General features: G+C 43.5%; 2 protein-coding genes across 2 annotated transcripts; one reads left to right on the forward strand and one right to left on the reverse strand.

Moving 5' to 3' along the window:
- The first annotated feature begins 578 nt into the window (after positions 1-578).
- sult1st6 (sulfotransferase family 1, cytosolic sulfotransferase 6) lies at positions 579-7,118 on the forward strand. Its single transcript, XM_080517243.1, has 7 exons — positions 579-1,161; positions 1,867-1,995; positions 2,722-2,819; positions 3,520-3,646; positions 5,074-5,168; positions 5,297-5,477; positions 6,745-7,118. Exons 1-7 carry the CDS (start codon positions 975-977, stop codon positions 6,855-6,857), a joined length of 930 nt encoding a protein of 309 aa, XP_080373369.1. The 5' UTR covers positions 579-974; the 3' UTR covers positions 6,858-7,118.
- A 376-nt stretch (positions 7,119-7,494) lies between these two features.
- On the reverse strand, positions 7,495-17,985 carry atp2a1l (ATPase sarcoplasmic/endoplasmic reticulum Ca2+ transporting 1, like). The gene is made up of 23 exons (XM_080517242.1): positions 17,710-17,985; positions 16,759-16,776; positions 16,311-16,393; positions 15,098-15,202; positions 14,082-14,220; positions 13,360-13,440; positions 13,176-13,261; positions 12,776-13,073; positions 12,497-12,663; positions 12,287-12,375; positions 12,086-12,188; positions 11,866-11,997; positions 11,628-11,744; positions 11,316-11,534; positions 11,111-11,222; positions 10,783-11,006; positions 10,469-10,689; positions 10,129-10,331; positions 9,948-10,033; positions 9,735-9,868; positions 9,542-9,659; positions 9,245-9,362; positions 7,495-7,816 (listed from the first exon to the last, which is right to left on the reverse strand). The coding sequence occupies exons 1-23, from the start codon at positions 17,825-17,827 to the stop codon at positions 7,797-7,799; spliced, it is 2,991 nt and encodes a 996-aa protein (XP_080373368.1). The 5' UTR covers positions 17,828-17,985; the 3' UTR covers positions 7,495-7,796.
- Between the last annotated feature and the right edge of the window lie 3,297 nt (positions 17,986-21,282).

The following is a 21,282-nucleotide window of genomic DNA, read 5'->3' on the forward strand; positions in this document are numbered from 1 at the left end:
CTGGAATGTACAGTCTAAACAGTCACTTAGGGGTGGGAAAAAAAAAACTTTCAGACATGTCTAACTAACTGTTCAACTGGTGCGACGTCGACATGGGAAACCTGTCTTTGCAAGTTGATGAAAAACTGGAACGAATCGTTCAGACATCAGTCAAGCAACACAAAGCAAGTCAGCAGGGTTAAAAGAGGTCAAAGGTCCAAAAGGGAATCTGAACGGGAGCCTTCTCTCTCCCTCTCGCACACCACCAAAGTGCTCAGGCTGGTTTTTCCCCATCCATGGATTCACAAAGAAAACAAAACAAAAACAAACAAAAAAAAGGCAAGTCTGGACCTGGATCATTTGTTTTTGTTTGGTGAAAGTGAGAAGCAGATGTGGAACGAGCACAGGGTTAAACTTTCTGAGCTTGTCATGTTTAATCCTTTCAGTGTGAGTACGCCTCACCTCTCAGTGGGCTGCAGAGATCATGAGACCCTCCCTACTCCCTTCTCCAAATTATGGGGGAACACAGGATAGTCCTGTGAGCATACGTGACTGGGAACGTTACATAACGGCACTTCAGTGTATCTGCCGGTGCAAGTTCCAGTGATCGCAGGCAGATAAGAAACCAGGACGAGCACTCAGACAGCCGGGCGGCAAAGACAGAAAGAGCGAGAAAGAAAGACATTTCAGGGAGACTTGAGCACTTAAGGCTTCAGCTGGGACTTTGGTGCACACCGTCTTCGGGAGGTGTCTCCCCAGAGATTCTGGCCATCCAGGGTTTTTGGAGAGGAAAAGCCACTAAACAGCATTCAAGCGGCACAGTGGAAGGATGATTGCAGTGTGGGCTGAGCCATCGAGCAGGAAGTCATTTGTGCACCCTCAAGGAAAATCAACAGTTTGACAGAGGAGCTGCTGAAGACGAGGAGCGCTGGCCCGGCGGTCGTCTCGCGGGAGGATTTAGATTTCTCTGGAGTCACTCTTGGACGGTATCCGTCATGTCGGGGGAAGAAGATCTCACCTACCACGAGGCCATCGAGAAAGCCGGCTCCTCTTTGTTCCGCTTCCCCCTCGTCAAAGTCAAAGGGGTTCCTCTCATGAGCCTCATCGCCAAGGAGTGGGACTCCATCTGGGCTTTCAACCCTCACCCCTCTGACCTGCTCATCACCACCTACCCTAAAGCAGGTACTCACACAGCTGCACGCTTCTTATGAATACTCTTGAGGTTGTTTTTTTTTGTTGAAAACTTCTTTTACAGCCTGCGAGTTTATTCATGAACGTAGACAAAGTAACGGCTCTGATATTTACATTTTCTGCAATTCCCACACATTTGTGTATTCACGAAATCTGTGGTACCTTTCATGATTTCAGATACAAAGATAGAAATGTGATAATTACAATCAAAAAAAGTTGTTAGTTTAGAAAGTTGTCAAACTTAGACAAACTGTTATGCTGATATGTTACTACAGTACTTTCATGTTGTTCATGTGATTAAATTATTTTTACATTAGTTCAAAGCATATTTTCCCATTTTAGAGATTTTTAATGAATAACAAATAAATATCATTGGATCAATTAGCATTTTATTTTCCCCAACGTAAACAGAATACAGATTACTTTTGTCACTAAACAAATGTTGTTTTTGCTGTTTTGTTTCCCACAATTCTGTCCCAGCAGTCCGGTGCTGTAATGTCCTTAAAATAATTCTGACTCAAACTGGGACATTTCTGTAGAACTGTTAAAAAGTATAATTAAAAAGACGTGATTTAATTTTTTCTTTTACAATGTGTTTTCCACTCTGCAGGGGGAGGTAGGAGAAAACCGAAGAAATCACACACATTTATTGTGTCCATTTATTTATTTATTTCATTTGCGCCTTGTTTACATCAGGGACGACGTGGACTCAGGAAATAGTTGATCTGCTTCTTCACAATGGAGATGCTGAGGCGTGCAAGCGGGCCCCCACACCCGTCCGCAGCCCCTTCCTGGAGATTATCCCTCCACCCCCCATCCCGAAAGGTCTGCACGACTTCTGGTGATCGGTCCTCGTCGGTAACTTTGGTTTTTGCAGGCGGAGCCGTTTTCCTCTTCTCTCCATAGCGTGACGTTCTCAAAACGTGCGACTCCCTCAAACCAAATGCACCCTTTAATTATGCCTTGTTGTCCAAATCCACAAATCCAATTCTTGGAGGAATGTTCTCCTGAGAGCACATTTCTTCTCGTGTAAGGTCAATTAAGTATTAACCCTGAGACATTTCCTGCAGGCAGCAGCCAAATACCAAAGTTGGTCTCAGTGACTCTTACATGTAAAGAACCGACTGTTGGAGTCCAGATAAATAAACACAGTGGTTGAGGAAGCAGGCTTCTATAATGGGGGCGTCGCCACGTTAACGTTCTCTCATGCACGCCTGGATAACATTACGCTCTCATATACTGGATTAAAAAATGGAAACATGGTGTCATTTCAATCTGAATTAAATTAAAAACAGCTTAACATGGACCTGCTATTTGTATTTGAAACCCCTTTTTTAAAAATTAAATGGTAAAATATTATATTCTAAAATATTTAGTTTGTGAATTAAAGGAAAAAGGATAAGTAAGCAAGTTAATTTTAGTTTTCTTTTCTTTCAATCCTTCCTGTTTTTCTCATTTCAGTGTAATACGAGACTCACTGCTATTCAGTTAAGACAGCGGGAATAAATGTGTTTAATTTCTCTCATCTTAATCTCTGAATTTGTGCACCAGGCCTCGACCTCCTGAAGAAAATGGACCCACCGAGAACTATCAAGACGCATCTTCCCATTCAGCTGGTGCCTCCTGGATTCTGGGAAAACAAATGCAAGGTCAGAGTCACAACTATACCAAAACAACCTGCCTTTATAGGTGTTTTTAATTGGATTCATGATTGTAAAGGTCAAAGAATTACTGTACATGGGGAGAGAGTTCAAAGTTACATCACAATAAAAGTAGTGCCGACCCTGAAAACAGTTGAATGAAATCCGCTTTAGTTAGTTTTTAACTTGGGAAGCAGCTATAAAGTCACACCGGCGAAACTTCCCTCTGTTTAATTTGTTGTAAGCAAATCAAACATGGTGAATTAAAATATTCTGACACATTATTGATATTTCATAAACACTTTTAAATCTTTCAAATCATCAAAATAAAATAATTTTCAATAAAAAGTGTGTGCTATTCTAACAAACGTCTCTTCATCTGGATATTATAGAAAAACAACCTGACAAATCTTAAGAACTTAATGTTTGAAAAGCATTTCATCTTTTTGCCAGGACGACATATCATGTTTAGTTTTGTTTAAACGTTTGCAGCAATAAGCATTTTCACTTGCTATAATTTCAAATAACCTTTTTTTTTTTTATTAAATTTTTTAAGAGTATTTAAACCTGAATGTGAGTAGAACTTTGGAAATGTCGAACGTTGAAGACAGATTTCTACCCGTCACTTTTAACTTTCAGTTGTTCCTTCATGTAAACAACCTGCCGTCTGTGTTGTAAACGTCTTTTTATGTTCCTTCGACTGGTCCAGGTCATCTACGTGTCACGCAACGCTAAAGACAACCTGGTGAGCTACTACTACTTTGATCTCATGAACCAGACCCAGCCTGAACCGGGGCCCTTTGATGGCTACGTACACAAGTTCATGCGAGGAGATTGTAAGTCGATTAGATTACATTCCTCTTTGTCCTCCCAACACCTTCAAGCCATGAACATATTGTTCACTAAATCAGGCCCTTTGAGTGCACGAGGAATTTTTTTTTTCTTTTGTGTTTTCGCACGCACTTCTTGGATCGTAACCTGCAGGTTTCATCCTGCAGGATTCTTTGTGTGTGTGTGTGTGTTTTTCCTGTGAGAAACTTCTCTGGCTATGATGAGATTAGCAGGTTTCTGTGTGGCTGCAAAGTGAAAAAGAATCTCATTCGAGCCACGAAACTTCGGCTTTTGTTCCCTTTATGCCTCCAGATACTCACTGTTGTCCATCGAAAAAGCAGTTTCTACTTTGCCACACTCACGAATTGCATTTTTCTCGGTAGTTTGCATGTTCTCTCTGTGCCTGCATGGGGGTTTATGAACACTTTACCTTCCTCCGGCAGTCCAAAGACAAGCCTTGGCCTTTTTAGGTTAATTGGTGACTTTAAATGGAACCTTGTTTTGTCAGCAAAGACCCCTGACATGGAGAAATAGCTGCAGAAAATTAATAGATAAATAACGTACTCGCCTGTTTTTTGAATCGTCAATAATCCAATACGCCTATTTGCTTTAATGCTCATAGGTTAATGTTTGCAAGCAACTAATAAGTGGTAAACTAGAAGTTTCTACATCAGTCCTAAGAAATTAAAGGAACAGACAGAGATTCGTGGAAACACATATTAAGTCTTATTCTTGCATTTTTATTCTAATATTGGATCATACATACATTTACATACATGTATTCATATGTATTGCGAAATTTATACTCACTGAAGAATGGTCAATAAACTCCCCTTTCGTGTTCAAATCTGTTATTTTTTTCATTTTATGATGAGGGTTTTCTTATGAGCAGTAGGTGGATATTTAAAGCTGAGAAGAAATCAAACTTCAAAGAGTTGAACACTCCATTTTAGTGCCGTTGCTCCGTGTGTCCGGTTACACCAAACTCTAAACTCTAAAGGACTGCATACCATTTGTTTGCATTATTATTCATTGTTCATATGTCATTGGCTCTCGTTCTACTAATTCTCCAATTAATAATAGTAATAAAGGTCAAAAAATGAGAACAGAGAGCAAAGATTATCATGTGTTCAATAATATTTCTGCGGTCCTGACCCAAACTGAACCTCTCAGTCATAAAAAAACAACAACAAAACAACAGAAGAATAAAAGATTAGAGCAAAGGCTGGAGGAAGACGAACATGAACTGAAGAGGATTTTATAACTCAGCAATTAAACTTTAATAACTTTGGGCATGTAGATAAAAAGTATCTCTGCAATCCAGCGTCGATACATCAGGATTTATGGTCGTTGCGTCGAACCCTGACCCGGAGAAGCTGTGCACATTTGATGAGAGCGTCATGACTGAGTGGACTGTGCTCTGTTGCTGCAGTGGCCTGGGGCTCCTGGTACGACCACGTGAAAGGCTACTGGGAGGCAAGAGAGAAGAGGAACATCCTCTACCTCTTCTACGAGGATATGAAAGAGGTAAAGGCGAACGAGTCGGAAACCATTCAGTTTCATTTGCCACAAAAAAACTCTGAAGGTCTCTCTTTACATGTGAAAATAAAAAAAACTTTTTAAATGATGTTTGTCCATCATGGTCATCCTCCCAGAACCCCCGGCGTGAAGTGGTGCGCATCATGAAGTATCTGGACCTGTCGGTCTCAGAGGAAGTCATCGACCGAATTGTAGAGCTCACATCCTTTAAGAACATGAAGGAGAACCCGATGGCAAACTACTCCTGCATCCCCAAACCTGTTTTTGATCAATCCATCTCTCCATTCATGAGAAAAGGTGAGTCGTCAGTGTGTGTGTGTGTGTGTGGGGGGGGGATTTTATATATATATATATATATATATATATATATATATATATATATATATATATATATATATATATATATATATATATATATATTCTACACACACACACACACACACACACACACACACACACACACACACACACACACGCACACACACACACACACACACTATGTGGTCGCATCCACCGATTGATTATTCAAAAGAAACTAAACAGCACCAGAACATGACATCGCGGTGTCGCCCCCTGGAGGATCCAGGATATTATAACTCTTAAAGGATTCAACAACATAATCGCTTTAAAATAGTGCAGTCAAAACATTCATATTTAATTAATCCATCTCTTAAGAATTTCCACCATATTGTTTTCATCTAAATAAAAATCTGATCACTATTTTTTTTACTGAACTAACTTCATCTAATGGGAACATTTCACCTTGAGTATATTTTAATCCTGGAAAAGCATCTAAATGAGCGAGATTCACTTTCATAATTGTATAGATTTTTGCATTTATAGATCAATGCTGAGGTTTGGGGGTTACACAAATAAATATAGTACACCTTCCATCAAACAATACATTTTAAATATTCTATCACTTTTATGTGAATAAAGATTTTTCCTTATTTATTGAGCTTTTATGCCTTTCATAATGTCTTTGTTTTAATGTTTTGCCTTGCATTTCAGTGATTCTATAGAAAGAAATTTGCCATGCCTTGACTTCTGTTAGTAACTAATAACTATGTAATCATGTTACAGTTTCTATAATATTGCAGCGCTGCTGTCTCTGTCTCCAACATCAGTCCGGCTCCACAGGGATGCAGATGTGTTTGCAAACCCTCAGATAAACATCGTCTTGCCTTCATAAGAGTTGTCTGCTGCTGTGTGCATGTTGGTAGTTTATCTCAGCTGTTTTGTTTCTGCTTCTTCTTAACTTTTTTAATAAGAGGTGTTATGTTAATTTGATTAAAAATCCTGCCCCCCCCCTCCCAGTTGGAATGGCTGGGCTTACCAATGTAACTTCAGGTTAATCTAATTAGCACAACCAGCTTATATTTAACAGCAGTACAACGACTAATAGCACACTAATACATCATCCCATATAAGAGAGGCAATAGTTACTTTTCTGTGTAACTCAGGTAATTTCACATAGTGACTTAAGTCAACATTCCTTGCAATACATTTTTTCTCTGTATTTTTGACCCTGTGGTGTTTTCTTCTGCTCTTTCCTGTTTCACAGGAGTCGTTGGCGATTGGAAGAACCACTTCTCCGATGAGCAGTCGAAGATGTTTGATGAAGATTATGAGAAGCAAATGAAGGGCGCCAACATACCATTCAGGACCCTCATCTGAGGGATTTTTTGTTGTTGTTTTTACAAAATCACTCTGCAAACCAAAGACTGGCGAAGTGACACTATGCAGTAATCGAGCAGTAGAGACACTGTCCCGAAAATTGGGCATGAACTTAAAGCCAAAACAGAATGAATTAATCATTAGCCTAGTTTTGCTCACTTTTTATGTCTGGATGTTAAACCGTCCAATTACTGTGCCTCGTGATCTGTCTGTGCCGGGGAAGCTATCCCAAGGTATGTGCACAACATATGAATAAAAATGTGCTCCACAGTACAAGTACAGGAGTTTTTAATCATCATTTTATTTCAGCTTAATCACGTAAACAATATATAAGACCAAAAGTGTTGTGACTGAGTGGACATGCCCATTTTATTGTCTCGAGACCTCCAACAGAGTCTGCTGACTGCACGGCACCTATAGAGAGCGCTGGCAGCTGAAGGCATGTGGCGCTTTTATTTATTTTTTCTGCCCATATGAAGTCATTTTGCAACCCTACACCACACTGTACAGAGCCCGGCGAAAGCAGGGAGGCCGCAGGAGACACCAGCAACAAAGACTAGATAACGGTACTGAGCTGGAAAGTCAATCATGTGAAAATGGACAGAGGACACAAAAAACACAACAGCTGAGAAATATCCAAGGTTAACAAAAAACATCACCTTTAATACATTTAATACTTTAAATATTTTATTACTTTAGGGATACTTCCCTTCATTTTGAATTCAATCTCCTTCCGTATATAGAGGCTATTTTCATGTGGATTTTTTTCATTTTTGACAGGTTTTATTGATTTTTTTTGTTTTGTTTGTTTTGTTTTCCCATGTTTTCTCATCTCTCCTCTATTGGCTGGTTCACTATGGTTCCCCTCTGTGGTTGTGATCTTTCTTCTTCTCTGTCTCTTCTCCTCGTCAGCCCTTAGGATCCTCTTCTTCTACATCTCTATTTAATTTCTACACCTGCTAAAAAGGGAGAATAGAAAAATCAAAGCCAGTAGGGATTTAAAGAAAAACAAAAACAACTAAACAAAACATAATGCGTCAAGCAATGGACACAAACACAGAGACGTTTGTCAACACATTTGTCAAAAGCTAATCTTTGACAAATGGGAACTTTCCTGAATCGACGAGTTTCAAAACACAGAAAGAAACAGCCTGTAGGAAACAACTTACAAACATCAAATCCAATTCAAACTGAACCGTTGAATCGTTTTGCAAATCTGATCACATAAGAACCCCCCCAAGGAAAAAAACTATTGTTGCATCAACCGAAATACATTTTGAAGAGAAAGTAAGAAAAATGCCATGTTTTGTAAATCTTACTTGTGGACCTGAAGAGAATAAAAATCAAATCAAAATCTAAATACCTAACATATTAATCATATCTCAACAAGTTAGGCTGCCTATAATTAATTAGAATATTTAGATACTGTGACTTAACATGTACTTATTACTATGAAGTATTCCTTTGGCCATTAAAATTGTACAGATACTTGCATTCATTTAGCCAGGCCCTATTTATAATAAGTCTAGCACTTTAAAGTGGGTGATTTCACCATTATTCTATGTCTAAAACGCTTTTGCGTGTGCATCGTTTTCTCATTAAATTGCAGGATTTTCCTCACGTATGATATTTTAGATAACTTGGAATGGATGATCGAGGCTTTGATTGGAAGGTCAAGATGGGAACGGATGAACTTTTTTTCCCAGACACGAACAACCAAACAGACACACTGACAGAGGCAACTCGCAGACGATCTCCTCATGCCACAAAGGAAGCTGACACTAAACGGACGTCTCAGTGGAGGACGTCACATTCAGAGCGCAGCACTCTGGGATCTCCCCGTACGGATGTTAACATGCCACCTGCTCAACTTGTGAACAGCTTCACATTTGTTTTCAAATCATGTCGCAAGGAGACCCCAGAGCCCCACCCCTACATGATAACAGAGAGGCAGCAGTGTCTATCTCTATAAGAGCCAGGATGTACTGAACAAGACCAGCAACAAGGGAAAAAAAAAAAAAAAGGCTGCAAACATGAATACAAACATCAGATACGCAGCGATGAGCCCTGACAGCAAGAGCTGTAAAATACCTTGCAATAGTTACAGGCTAATGGTGGTGGGTCGATTGAATTTAGTCTGTAAATCAACAAAGAGGGTTAAGGTAAGTTAATGATGAATGGAGATGAATGACAGTAACAGCACACATATGGCAGATGTAAATTAATCAAATAGAGATCAAATAGAATGAATTGTTAAATAGAGATGAAGATGAAATGACAAAAAAAATGAATTAAGAAGAAAACATTAATATAGTTTTAAAAGGATGAATAAATGAATGAATGAATGAATGAATTAGTTGTGGGAATACAGTTGTCAAGCTACTTACTCTCAACGTAGTTGCGGGCCGCGAACTTCAGCACCTCATCAATGGCGATGACGGGGAAGGAAAGTTTCAAGACCATCAACCACTGCTCAACGTTCAGATGGGTGAGCTTGAAGATCATCTGGGGGGGGAGGGGGGGGAGCAGAAATCAGAATGGGCTCCAATTCAAATAGTCTTAACCACATCAAAGCATTGCACCTAATAGGACTATAATCATAAAATATAATTCCTATTACTGTGAGGACAAACTGCCTCTGGCCTCTAGTTCAAGCTGCAGAGAAGCAGGCATGTCTGACTCACGGGCAGAGGGTCAACATAGATGATCATGAAGTGAAGGGACATGGACAGGGTCATGGCGGACAGCAGCCAGAAGTTGCTCCATGGGGGCATGCGCAGCAGAGACTGGTTCTCAGACAGGCTGAACAGAGGAAAAGAAATCGTCAGTATAAATCAAGGCCCGTCACAGGTTAGACTAACCACTCAGTGTACGTACCTGTTGAGAGCGTTGCACATCTCAATGGTGACCAGGACGGACAGGGCCATGGTCATGGGAGGAGCTGCCTCAAAAATCTCGCATTCAACATTGGCGAAGTCCTCGTTCTCATCGTGGCACTGCATGAAGTGGGACTGCGCGGGGGGAGAGTTTAGGTTATTCGGCGTCTGGATGTGATTGCTTTCAGAAGGGAGAATGGAGAAGGTCATTTACCAGCTGGTAGTAGGTGACACCGGGGCCAGTTTGGTCATAAAGGAACCACCAGGCAGCACCACCAACAGTGGCAGCACCGACATATCCTGTTGGGAGGGGGGGGGCATCATCATCACTGTATGTATGTTTTTCATTTATATTTGAAAATAATCAAATCTGTAGTTGGTGCAGACTCGCTTACCACCAATAGCCATGTATCTGAAGAACAGCCAGCCAGAGATCAGGGGCTCCTTGGGGGAACGTGGGGGCTTGCCCATGATGTCCAGATCTGGGGGGTTGAAGCCCAGGGCAGTGGCGGGCAGACCGTCAGTCACCAGGTTGACCCACAGCAGCTGGACGGGGATCAGAGCCTCAGGCAGACCCAGAGCAGCAGTCAGGAAGATACTGATATATATATATATATAGAGAGAGAGAGAGCGAGAGCGAGAGAGAGGTTAATTTCTCAATTGATTTCTAGATTAACCAAAACACAGTCACAAATGACAGATTCATCATGAGTTTGTGTTCGCGGGGCGGCTCACCAGACGACCTCACCAACGTTGGAGGAGATGAGGTAGCGGATGAACTGTTTCATGTTGTTGTAGATGGCTCTGCCCTCCTCAACAGCAGACACAATGGAAGAGAAGTTGTCGTCAGCCAGGACCATCTCAGAGGCAGACTTGGCAACGGCAGTGCCAGAGCCCATGGCGATGCCGATCTCGGCCTTCTTCAGGGCAGGGGCATCGTTCACACCATCACCAGTCTATGGTTGGAAAGACAAATCAGACCATCAGGCCATCATCAAACTACATGTAACATAAGTGAATCAAATACCGTGGTGCAGCTGAGCGCTTACCATGGCAGTAATGTCATCAAAGCCCTGGAGGAACTCAACAATCTTGGACTTGTGGGCCGGCTCAACACGGGCAAAGCAGCAGGCTCTACGCACAGCCGCGGGCTGGTCGCTGGAGGGCAGGTCGTCAAACTCACGTCCAGTGTAGGCCTTGCCTTCAACATCCTGGTCCTCGGTGAAGATGCCAATACGACGGCAGATAGCGATAGCAGTTCCCTTGTTGTCACCTGAAATGGGTAAACAGAAGTTCGTAAATGTCATGTAAACATTAAAAACCAGACAGAGATTCAATTAAGATCTCCAAATGGCCCAAGGTATCCGTGTTACTAACCAGTGATCATGATGACACGGATTCCAGCAGCTCTGCACAGCTCAATGGAGCCAGTGACCTCCTTACGGGGGGGATCCAGCATGCCCACGCAGCCAACGAAGGTCAGGTCCATCTGAGGCGAGAATCACAAGTGGGGCCAGTTCATATCCACGTTTTCACATGTGCTGGCATCCAAATCAAACCACTCAAGGACAGAATATTTCACCTCGTAATTGGCAAACTTGGTTGAGTCCTCGAGGTTCATCTCCTCCCGCTTCAGTGGGGAGTCACAGGTGGCCAGGGCCAGGCAACGCAGGGTGTCGCGGCCAGTACCCCAGTCTCTGATCACAGCCATGATCTTCTCCTTGATGGCGTTGGTCAGAGGCACACGGGTGGTGCCGACACGCACATATGTGCACCTGTCGATCACACCCTCGGGGGCACCCTGCAGAAAAGATCACACAAGCGTTTTGTGTTCCGCAGAAAGCGTCACGGTCAAAGTGAAGGTCGGAGAGGAGCAGGAAAGGAGGGAACTGACCTTCACGAACATCTTGGGGCTGCCATCACCCTTGGCGGGAGTGCAGTACACGGACATGGACTTCCTGTCACGGGAGAACTCCAGAGTGAAGTTCTTCTTCATGAGCTGCTTGACAACCTGTTGGAAGAAACACAGGGAAAAGTGCTTAGCAGATAGGAAATCACTCAAAGACACATACTGTACTTGTTAAACCAGTCAAATGAAAACGTGAAATGAAGGTGAGAAGGAGTAAACTTACACTGCAGCAGGCATTGGCTCTCTCAATCTTGGACAGGTTCTTGACGTTGCTGTTGAACACGTTCATCTTCTCAACCAGGCAGCACAGGGCGGTCTCAGTAGCCTCACCGACCTTCTCATAGATCTTCTTGGACTAGAAATTGGATGACAGAGAAGACTTGTTGTACCGTGGAAGTTCATTTCATACATTAAAAAAATGTAATTAGATTTTTTGATTTTACCTCATTGTAGTCCAGAGAAGAGTCGTTGCACAGGGCGCAGATGGTAGACAGCTCAACAAGTCCGTCATATGCACTGCAGTTGGTCTTGGCACCGCCCTGGGAACTAACAGAGGAGTGGCAAATCACTAACAAATTCCAAATGCTGTGTGTAGATACGTGTGATGTCTGCCGTTGGCTTTATGTCAGTGAGTGCTAACTTACACCTCTCCCTCAGGGGTGTACTTGGAGCCGGAGATATCGAAGGCATCAAGGTCAACATGGTCGCCATCAACAGTCTTGACAACAAACATCTGCGGGAAAGATGTCAAAGACAATGTATATATATATATATTTTTTTTGTTTGTTTGTTTTTGTAGAGAACTATGCGCCACATATTTTTTTATTAATCTCGTGCAAATGCTCATTTCCCACCTTGGTCACACACATCTGGTTGGTGGTGAGGGTGCCAGTCTTGTCGGAGCAGATGACAGAGGTGCAGCCCAGGGTCTCCACAGAGGGCAGGCTTCTGACAATGGCGTTCTTCTTGGCCATACGGCGGGTACCAAGGGCCAGGCAAGTGGTGATGACAGCGGGCAGACCTGAGAAACATTAATGAGAAGCATGAGCGTGACCAACAGGCAATGAAAGAAAACAAAAACAAAAACAAAAACAAAAACAAACCAATGTGGGGTTATGTTTTTTCTTTCTCACCCTCGGGGATGGCGGCCACAGCCAGGGCAACGGCGATCTTGAAGTAGTAGACAGCACCGCGGATCCAGGAGCCTCCGTGGACGGGATCGTTGAAGTGACCAATGTTGATGGCCCAGACAGCAACGCAGATCAGAGAGATAACCTTGGACAGCTGCTCGCCGAACTCATCAAGCTTGGCCTGCAGAGGGGTCTTCTCCTGCTCGGTGGCAGCCATCTGGTCACGGATCTTGCCGATCTCAGTGGACACACCAGTGGCAACAACCACACCGACGGCTTTGCCAGCAGCGATGTTGGTACCCTACAGAGAGGGGAGGAGGAGATTTTAAGAAAAACGAAGTCAAATAGAGCACCAGAAAAAAACAAAACAATAATAAATTGCGGTCAATGGCGGGACGCTCACAGAGAAAAGCATGTTCTTCTTGTCCTGGTTGACAGCTCTGAGGTCGGGGACAGAGTCGGTGTGCTTGATCACACTGACTGACTCACCTGAGAGCAGAAAAGAGCAGAAGATTACATCAAACCTGTTAGTGCAGATAGGACACAAGAACTACATGAAGTATTGGGTGATTTTCTTAAGAACTTGCCGGTAAGGATGGACTGGTCAACACGCAGGGTGGTGGACTTGATGGTAACGAGCCTGATGTCAGCAGGGACTTTGTCACCGACTGTTGGGATCCAAGACAAAACCTCATCAACATGCCTTCCTTTGTCATATCATGCTTTAACATTTTCACGAAGTTCTGACATTTACACATTTATTTTATAACATAATTTTGGTCACACCACAATAGACCTGTACACCTGCAAGTAATATGTATGACTTAAATATGCAGCAGACTTGCTATATTTCTGTTAAGAATCTTCAAGATCTCAAAATGGTGCTGAGGGGAGACAAATATTTTCTCGAGCGAGAGTGAAGCCGACTTTGTTGGAGGGAGGGGAAAGTGAGCCACAGCAACAACAGGTGGACACACTGACAAACAGAAGCAGGCAGAGGCGGGGGGGGGGGGGGGGGGTGGCGTGGGGGCTGGGGGGTGGCAGGTGCTGGTGAGGGTATTTATACTTGTGATTTGGTTTTCATTCAGTCAGCATGTTTTCATAGCAGCACTACTCTGCAATGCTTCGCTCGCACCGCATTAAGAAGATACTCTGCTTTGACACGAGCTAAAACAAAAACGCCCCCCCCCCCCCTCCCCCAAACAGAAATGTAAGTTGGATGTCTTTGGCTGGTCGGTGCTGCATCGTAATCCTGCAGAACAGACAGACCAGGCATCAACACAAGACATAGAATCTCTGCATTCCTTACCAGACACCTCAACAATGTCTCCAGGGACGATTTCTCTGGCCTTGATCATCTGCACGCTCTTTCTGTCAGAACGGTACACTTTGCCCATCTCAGGCTCGTACTCCTTGAGAGCCTCGATGGCGCTTTCAGCGTTACGCTCCTGTGGCGAGACACAGACAAGAAACAGCAGTTTATGAAAGTGATGAAATACACAAGTGAAATATTGTCACATTTGATTTGTGGAAAGGACTCATGACACATGAGCGCTGATACAACAGGCCTATTACTCGAATGTAAACTATACTCTTTTTGTCCTTGCTACGACACTGGCAATGTCCTCTAAGAGGCTTTGAGTCATTACTCACGGCAATTACAGTGATACACAAGTGACTGATGATACACGAGTAGGTCACATCTGTTATCCGACGTGCACTCTTCCAATTTTAGTCCCTGGTATATTTTGATGTTGGGTTTCTTTCTTTCTCAAATAAAGTCAAATTTATGTGCGGGATCGGTGCATTAGGTGTTTCATATGAACGCCTCTGGAAGGAACAGGTATTTGGAGGTGGGAGAAGATGATCTGGGCCATGATGTGCACATATTCTGATCAAAAGTTGTTTAAGTTGGCACTATAAAGGAGAAAAACAAGTACGGAGCAACACGTTTTTGATAGCCATGATGTGATGACTGCAATGTTCCCTCACAGACTGAAACGAATGCAAGTTACTTGTTGGCAAACTGTCACAAACTCGCGAAGGGAATGACAGCCGCCTGTGGTTCGAGCATACCTGGGTTACTTTATCTGCATATCATATGATACTTTTGGAATGTTTGCATTGAAGTTCAGTTGAATAATATTGTTTGTGGTAGATTTGCTCAACACACAAACTATTTTTGTGCTTAGAAAGTTGTAAAAATGATCCGCTTGAGCAACCGTGTTCCCAAAGGAAACACCAGAGTAAATTGAACCTGTGCGCTCGCTGTCAGCGCCGCGATGAATCGGGTCGTTGCCCAACGTGCTGTTCCCCGCCACTGACCTGCCACACTCCAACAACGGCATTGGCGATGAGGATAAGAAGGATGACGAAGGGCTCAACGAAGGCGGTGACAGTCTCCTCACCTTCCTCGAACCAGGCCAGCACCTGAGGTCACAGTGGTTGAGAGGAAGTCAGTGTGATGGAGACAACAGGGACAGTGGACCATGACGTTACTGTGAAATGACGACAACCAGTGCATTCGACTGCATCTGAGTGAAAGGAGTCCTGACAGGGTTTTCATATTGCAATATTGTGCTGATGCCAGATTACAATTTGTAAAGATTGCAGAGGCTTCAGATGAGGAGTTCTATATGTGGAGAGATTTTAGAGTTCTGACATTTTTCTATAAAAGCCGAATGTTACTGACACAGGTCGTCAATCTATTTCTTATTTGTGTGAATTTTTCCCTGGTGTCTTTTAAAGTCTGTAATCTTCCTTCTATCCTGTTGACACCTGTCCTTTTAAATATTTCTGCATGTGGTAATAAGGTTACATAATTGTTTTTAATATGATCTCAGGTTCCCATTGCTTCTTGCTCCTTCTGATGTCAACTCTCTCTCTCTCTCTGTGGAGGCCCGTCGTTCCTTCCTTCAGGCGTGACCTTTCCCGAAGGATTCGGTTTCTCTCCTCAGCTTCGGGCCTTCTTAAAATAAACCCTTGCCCCCGAGCCCCCCTATACTTTTCTGACCTCCGTCTCTCACTTGCTCCTCAATATTCGCCTTCTAAGGCCATCGTGACAGCTGCCCGAAGGGGTGAAAACTGGGCATTGGAATTAATACACCTCCTACGAGCCGCCGCAGTTTGTCTCGCTCCTCTCAAGTTGTCGTCCTCAAAAATACATAGGAGGTGTGGAGGCACTTGAGGGGGCTCAACGTTGTCTTGATAACGTGGCTAAGTGTTAATGAGCGGCAATCAACTGTATTGATTTCAGTCAAATTCATGATCTGACTGAAGAGCAACAGTGGCAGAACAAGGAAAATAAATGAAAATACAACTACTACCCCGATGTGATCCACAGCAATTATTATTGTTTTTGAATCAGATTGTCAGTTCTATTGAGATATTGGATATTCGGCATGATTCTGCAGAATTAGTTGCTGCTATTCTGTCTGTCACGGGATCAACTACTGTCACTCGACACGATTAACCCCCATTACACCGTGACAAACGACTGTCATGATTAAAAAGTACTGCTAAAGACTTGTTGACTTACGAAAGAGATGCAGGCAGCCAGAAGCAGGATTCTGACAAGCAAGTCCTCAAACTGCTCAACGACCAGGTCCCAGATGCTCTTACCTGAGGAACACGAAGGCACGAACTTCGATCAACATTTGCATGAATCATTGTGTCGAATCAATCAAAAATCAAGCATCTCAGATTGTTTTCTAGTTGTGAATTTGTCATCTTTGTTGCCAAGTATGATGGCTAAACTGCACAGCATTACCAGGGATTGACTGACAATGCCTGTGGGCAAGTATGATGTCATAAACTTGTAGGGATTACACAATTCAAATGCTTCCTGCTTTGTTTCTATCCGGGGCCCGCTGTAGGCGAGCTCCAGCTCAGTAATGGTCACTGAAGTTAAGCCGACTGGGGTCCCAACAAAAGTCTGGTCATTTTTTGCTCAAATTCAAACATTGGTTTGGTTGGTGAGGACTTACCCTCCTCAGCTGGCAGCTCTGGGGTTCATCAGAAGAGTGAAGGAGGAAGGACAGTGCAGAGATGGAAAAACAAGAAATAAAACATGGTTAGAAAAACAGTCAAGAAGAAACAAGCTCAATGAACAATGAAATCTTTAAAAACTAAAGTTAAACAGATTGATGACAATCTAAAGTTTTGGGTTAGGGTTAGGGTTGCTATGATCTCATTTGGTTTCAACCTTTGTTCGATTTCCAACCTCAACAGAAAAAAACCTCAATGAAGTAGCGGCTCACCATGTTAATCTTCAATGACTGGACGAACATGCTCACAATGTTGTTCCGAAGCTACAGCTGCACGAAAAGCACCAATATCCTTTCTACAGTGACTGTGGAACCAAGTACCACAGCTTTCAAAGTGTAATCTGCCATTCCAGTAGTTATTGATTTGCAATCACACTATGGATCATCCAACTTTAAGCCATCTAAGGACCGCCCCATTTTACCCTGACTAAAATTATCTGCCTTTCTCGTTAATGCCCGCCCCATATATCACCCAGGAAGCTTCTTGAGCCATCACCTGTCTCTCTCGCTCTCCAGCCATCTTCTTTGGCTATCTTTAAATAGCTCCTCAAAGCCCTCAAAGTCTCTGCTTCTCAGTGTCTCCACATTTCTACCAGCTGTTGCAACTCCTCTCTACAAACAGCATCACATGCAGAATCTCATACGCCCCCAAATCGACAAAGTATTCCCCGGTAAAGTCCACTTGTGCTGGCTTAGGAAAAACATCTCGAGTAATGATCTGAGCAAAAGCTGGTGTGCTTTGTGGGATAGTTTGACACACTGAGATGTTTCTTTGACAGTCAAGTGAGAAGTCTCTCTACGTGGCCTCGCTGTTAAACAGTTACTGCGTAAGTCTTCCCTCTTTGAGTTAGGCCTCCAACCCCTCCCCGTCCGTAATCCCCACTCTCTCACCATTGTGGCCATACTTGTCCAGGTTCTTCTTGAACTGATCAGGAGTCAGACCAGTGACCTCGTTCACCCCGAAGTAAGACAGGCATTCTGCCGGGGTCTTTGCGTGGGAGTTCTCCATCCTTTCTGGAGACACAAGGGATTGGCCTAACCGTGCCTATCCGCGCTCTTTTGCTTCTTTGTTGTTCGCTGCAGGTTTCTACCCTTGGTCCACCACCCTCACCTAGAAGTGTGGCACCCTCCAATTCAGGAGTGCTGGATTGACAGAAAGAGCGAATAACCACATACATGCTCAGGGTTTTATACCACCAAAGTGCCTGGGATTGGTGGACGTCCCGCTCGCACACGCCTCCAAATTCTTACATGGGTGGACATGTTGGGGAGGGGGGGGGGGGGGGGGGTGTGAGGGTAGGGCTCGAGGTGGAGCAATAGCGAGGTGATTTGGTGGACTGGAACAGGAACTGAGGACAAGCCCAGGGTTTGGAAAGGAGGCAACACGAAGGATGGGGGTGGTGGTGGGGGTGGTGGTGGCGGGGGGGGGGGGGGGGGGGGTGCATGAGGGGAGCGGAGGTGGGGGTTGGTTGTAGATGAAAATGAGATCTGTTTTTGGAACATGCATGGTCAGTGGAATAAGACGAAGGGAGAAGGTGAGAGAGTGAGACAGGAGATCATCCAGAGGGGTGGAGGACAGTGCGGGGGGGGGGGGTTACATTGAGTGACAGCTCAACTGGTTTCTGCTGAGGAAAGTAGGGGAGCCAGAGAGCGAATTACACTGCAGAGTGAGACACTGAAGGAGGGAGATGGGAGACCAATAGGTTGGCCTGAGAATTAGCCGGCGTTTTTTCATGGAGAATGAGAGTTTGACACGTTGCCACATTGACACATTGACACATGAAATTCTCGCTCACTGGGGAAAAAAACCCACCAAAAGATCTTTGTGCACCAGAATACCATTATCTGTTATCACTATACATGTGAACCTGGATATAAAGTTATACCTACACTACAGATAATAACAGAGGTATCAGATAATAAGTGTAGGTTGGTGAGACATGGAGCTGATAGAGGAGAGAAGAAAGTGAGTGTGTAGAGGGGGAATGAGCACTGGGGGACAGGAATGCCAAGGGGACAGCCAGCATGTCATACTATCACATCACAGAGGAGAAGCCCCGCTGGACTGGAGATACTAAAGGATCAAATTTAATTTCTCTTTTTTATGAGGAAGGAAAGGCAGCAAGCAGATATGGAGTGGCTTAAGTGGATGCACGACAGGTGATCCCGCTCCAAACGGTTATTTGGTGAGACACAATGGCCTCTTGTGGCTGATTCAGAGCACTGGATTTGCTATTTACAAACAAGAATTCCCATCGCTTCATAGAGGAAAATAATACTTTCCAATAATATCCCTGAGTTTGTGCGTTTAAATCAGACGGTCACAATGAAAGAGCACAATGAAAGAGCACATATCGGTTGATTTACTGTCTGTTTGAAGAGCAGTAATGGACTGCTGGGCGAGATGTCTTAAAAGAGGAATTCAAGTTGCTTTTAGTTATCAATAAACTGTCGGGTGCTCGTGTCCGAGCAGCAGCAGTGGTCACCGCTCACTGCGTTTGACAGCTGCGGCGCAACACAGTTCGGCTGTAATGTATTTATTACAGCTGTTGTACAGCGTTGCGGAGTCAGCACCCATCAGAGATTGATCTGTTGTCAGTGTGAAATGCTAAAAACTGCAACGCAAATTCGCACGCTACACACTGACTGTCCAAAGTCTGCTTCACTGGATGCTTTGACTCCATTACTTGTTGTCTGTAGGCTTGTATGTAACAAAATCTGACCAGTGACTGGAACAAATTAAAATATATGAGGCTAAGAAAGGCAGGTCGGCCACGACCAGTGTCTTCATATACAGTGAAGGCTGCAGGACATATACACACACACACACACACAGTCCTGGTTTATCACAGGACTCTGTACTCTCATCATAGTTGTATAAGGTTGAAGCTTCTACTATGGGATTATATACATCTAAATCACCACATGGCCATTAAAGGCTGCGAATATGAAACAATACATATATGAATATATCATTTATTCAAGTTAGAGTTGCCGGAATGAAGCGTATCTCGCTGTCAAAGATGTTCTTTTTGTGTGTTTTCTATAATAGGGGGCATGAAACACTCACATTCACACTCATTCCTCACCATGGATACTGAAAAAAAGTCTGACTCCTATCAGCCTAAGACATTAACACTATTAAAAAAAAAGGTGAATTGAAATACCATATGTTAATCATGTCATGATGCTCTGAAATGCATTTCATGGATTTCATAAATACCTTTTACTGTTTGCATCTTATTTTATTTGAGTCTTTATCCATTGATTAAAAAAACAAATTGTAAAAAAACCCAAAACAAACGATTGTTCTGTCACTAGATTTGCATGTACTGTGCTTCATTATACAAGTTTCCTTTCAACTAAAATCTTAAGGAATGATCACGAGACAGGATGTCAATGATATGTATTCGGTCAAAATGACTTTGATTTCATTCATAAAAGCATTTTGTAACTTTACCAGAGGGAATAAAAAACGTTTCCAGATTTCTAAGAACCTCCACTTGAAACTGACTTTAAACTTGAAGTGGACAAGTGGAGCCAGACGAGCCAGTAAAGCGCCTCCTACTGCATGACTGGATAAACTCACTGTAGCCGCCGAGCGCCCGGTTCCTCTACTGATCTCTTGCTTTTTTAATTACACACCCACTTTTCAGGAATTTGGTGAAAGACGGGCGTGTGACAGCTTTTTCTACATCTCTGTCGACAAGCCTGTTAGAAAACAGTGCAATCGGCTTTCCAATGAGGAATTTCAGCCACATCAGAGAATCTCTTCTTTAACCAGTGGCTTTAATGCGGTATTACTACAGTGATGACAATTTGAAATGATTTATTTATGGTGGTCTCTTAGATCAGAATGCAGACGTCTCCTTGGTTTTATTATCAAACCAGCCTGGCGGTCTGTGTGACCGGAGCTCCTGCCATCCACGTGTCGACGAGGCGTCCTTCTCAAAGCTGCTCACCTATTCTGGTCGGCTCGTCTTACTTTTAGAAAGTGGTTGATCACTGTCTGAATCGAAATGGAAACATCTGCATTCAATTATTCTTTCATTTTCTCCCATTCCTATCAAAACCTAATACTCAGTTTTCTTACAAAATCTCAACATCTGGCACTGGCTTTATCTTGTGTGGACTATGGGGGTTTGTTGTTGTTGTTTTTTTTCATCCCAGGACTTGCTAAAACACTTTATCTTTGCTCCGTTCCGCAAGCGTCCCATCTCTGTTTCACCCAGTCGTTCTTCGGGCCTCAGCTGTCGTACAGCCGTTGTGACCTCTGAGATTTGGGGGCTGTGATAGGGGTCGGCCTGTCAGTGTCTCCCTCAGGTCAGAGCAGTGACATTTAACTCAATATCCCAGAAGGATAAGGTTTCTCCCTCACTCCCCCTCCATCTTCCGCCTCTGTCTGAGGCGGCCCTGCGTGAGCCAGGGGACTACTACACCGTAACCCCCCCCTCCCCCTCCTCC

Source organism: Blennius ocellaris (genome assembly GCF_963422515.1).
Source record: "Blennius ocellaris genome assembly, chromosome: 21".
NCBI classification, from domain to species: Eukaryota; Metazoa; Chordata; class Actinopteri; order Blenniiformes; family Blenniidae; genus Blennius; species Blennius ocellaris.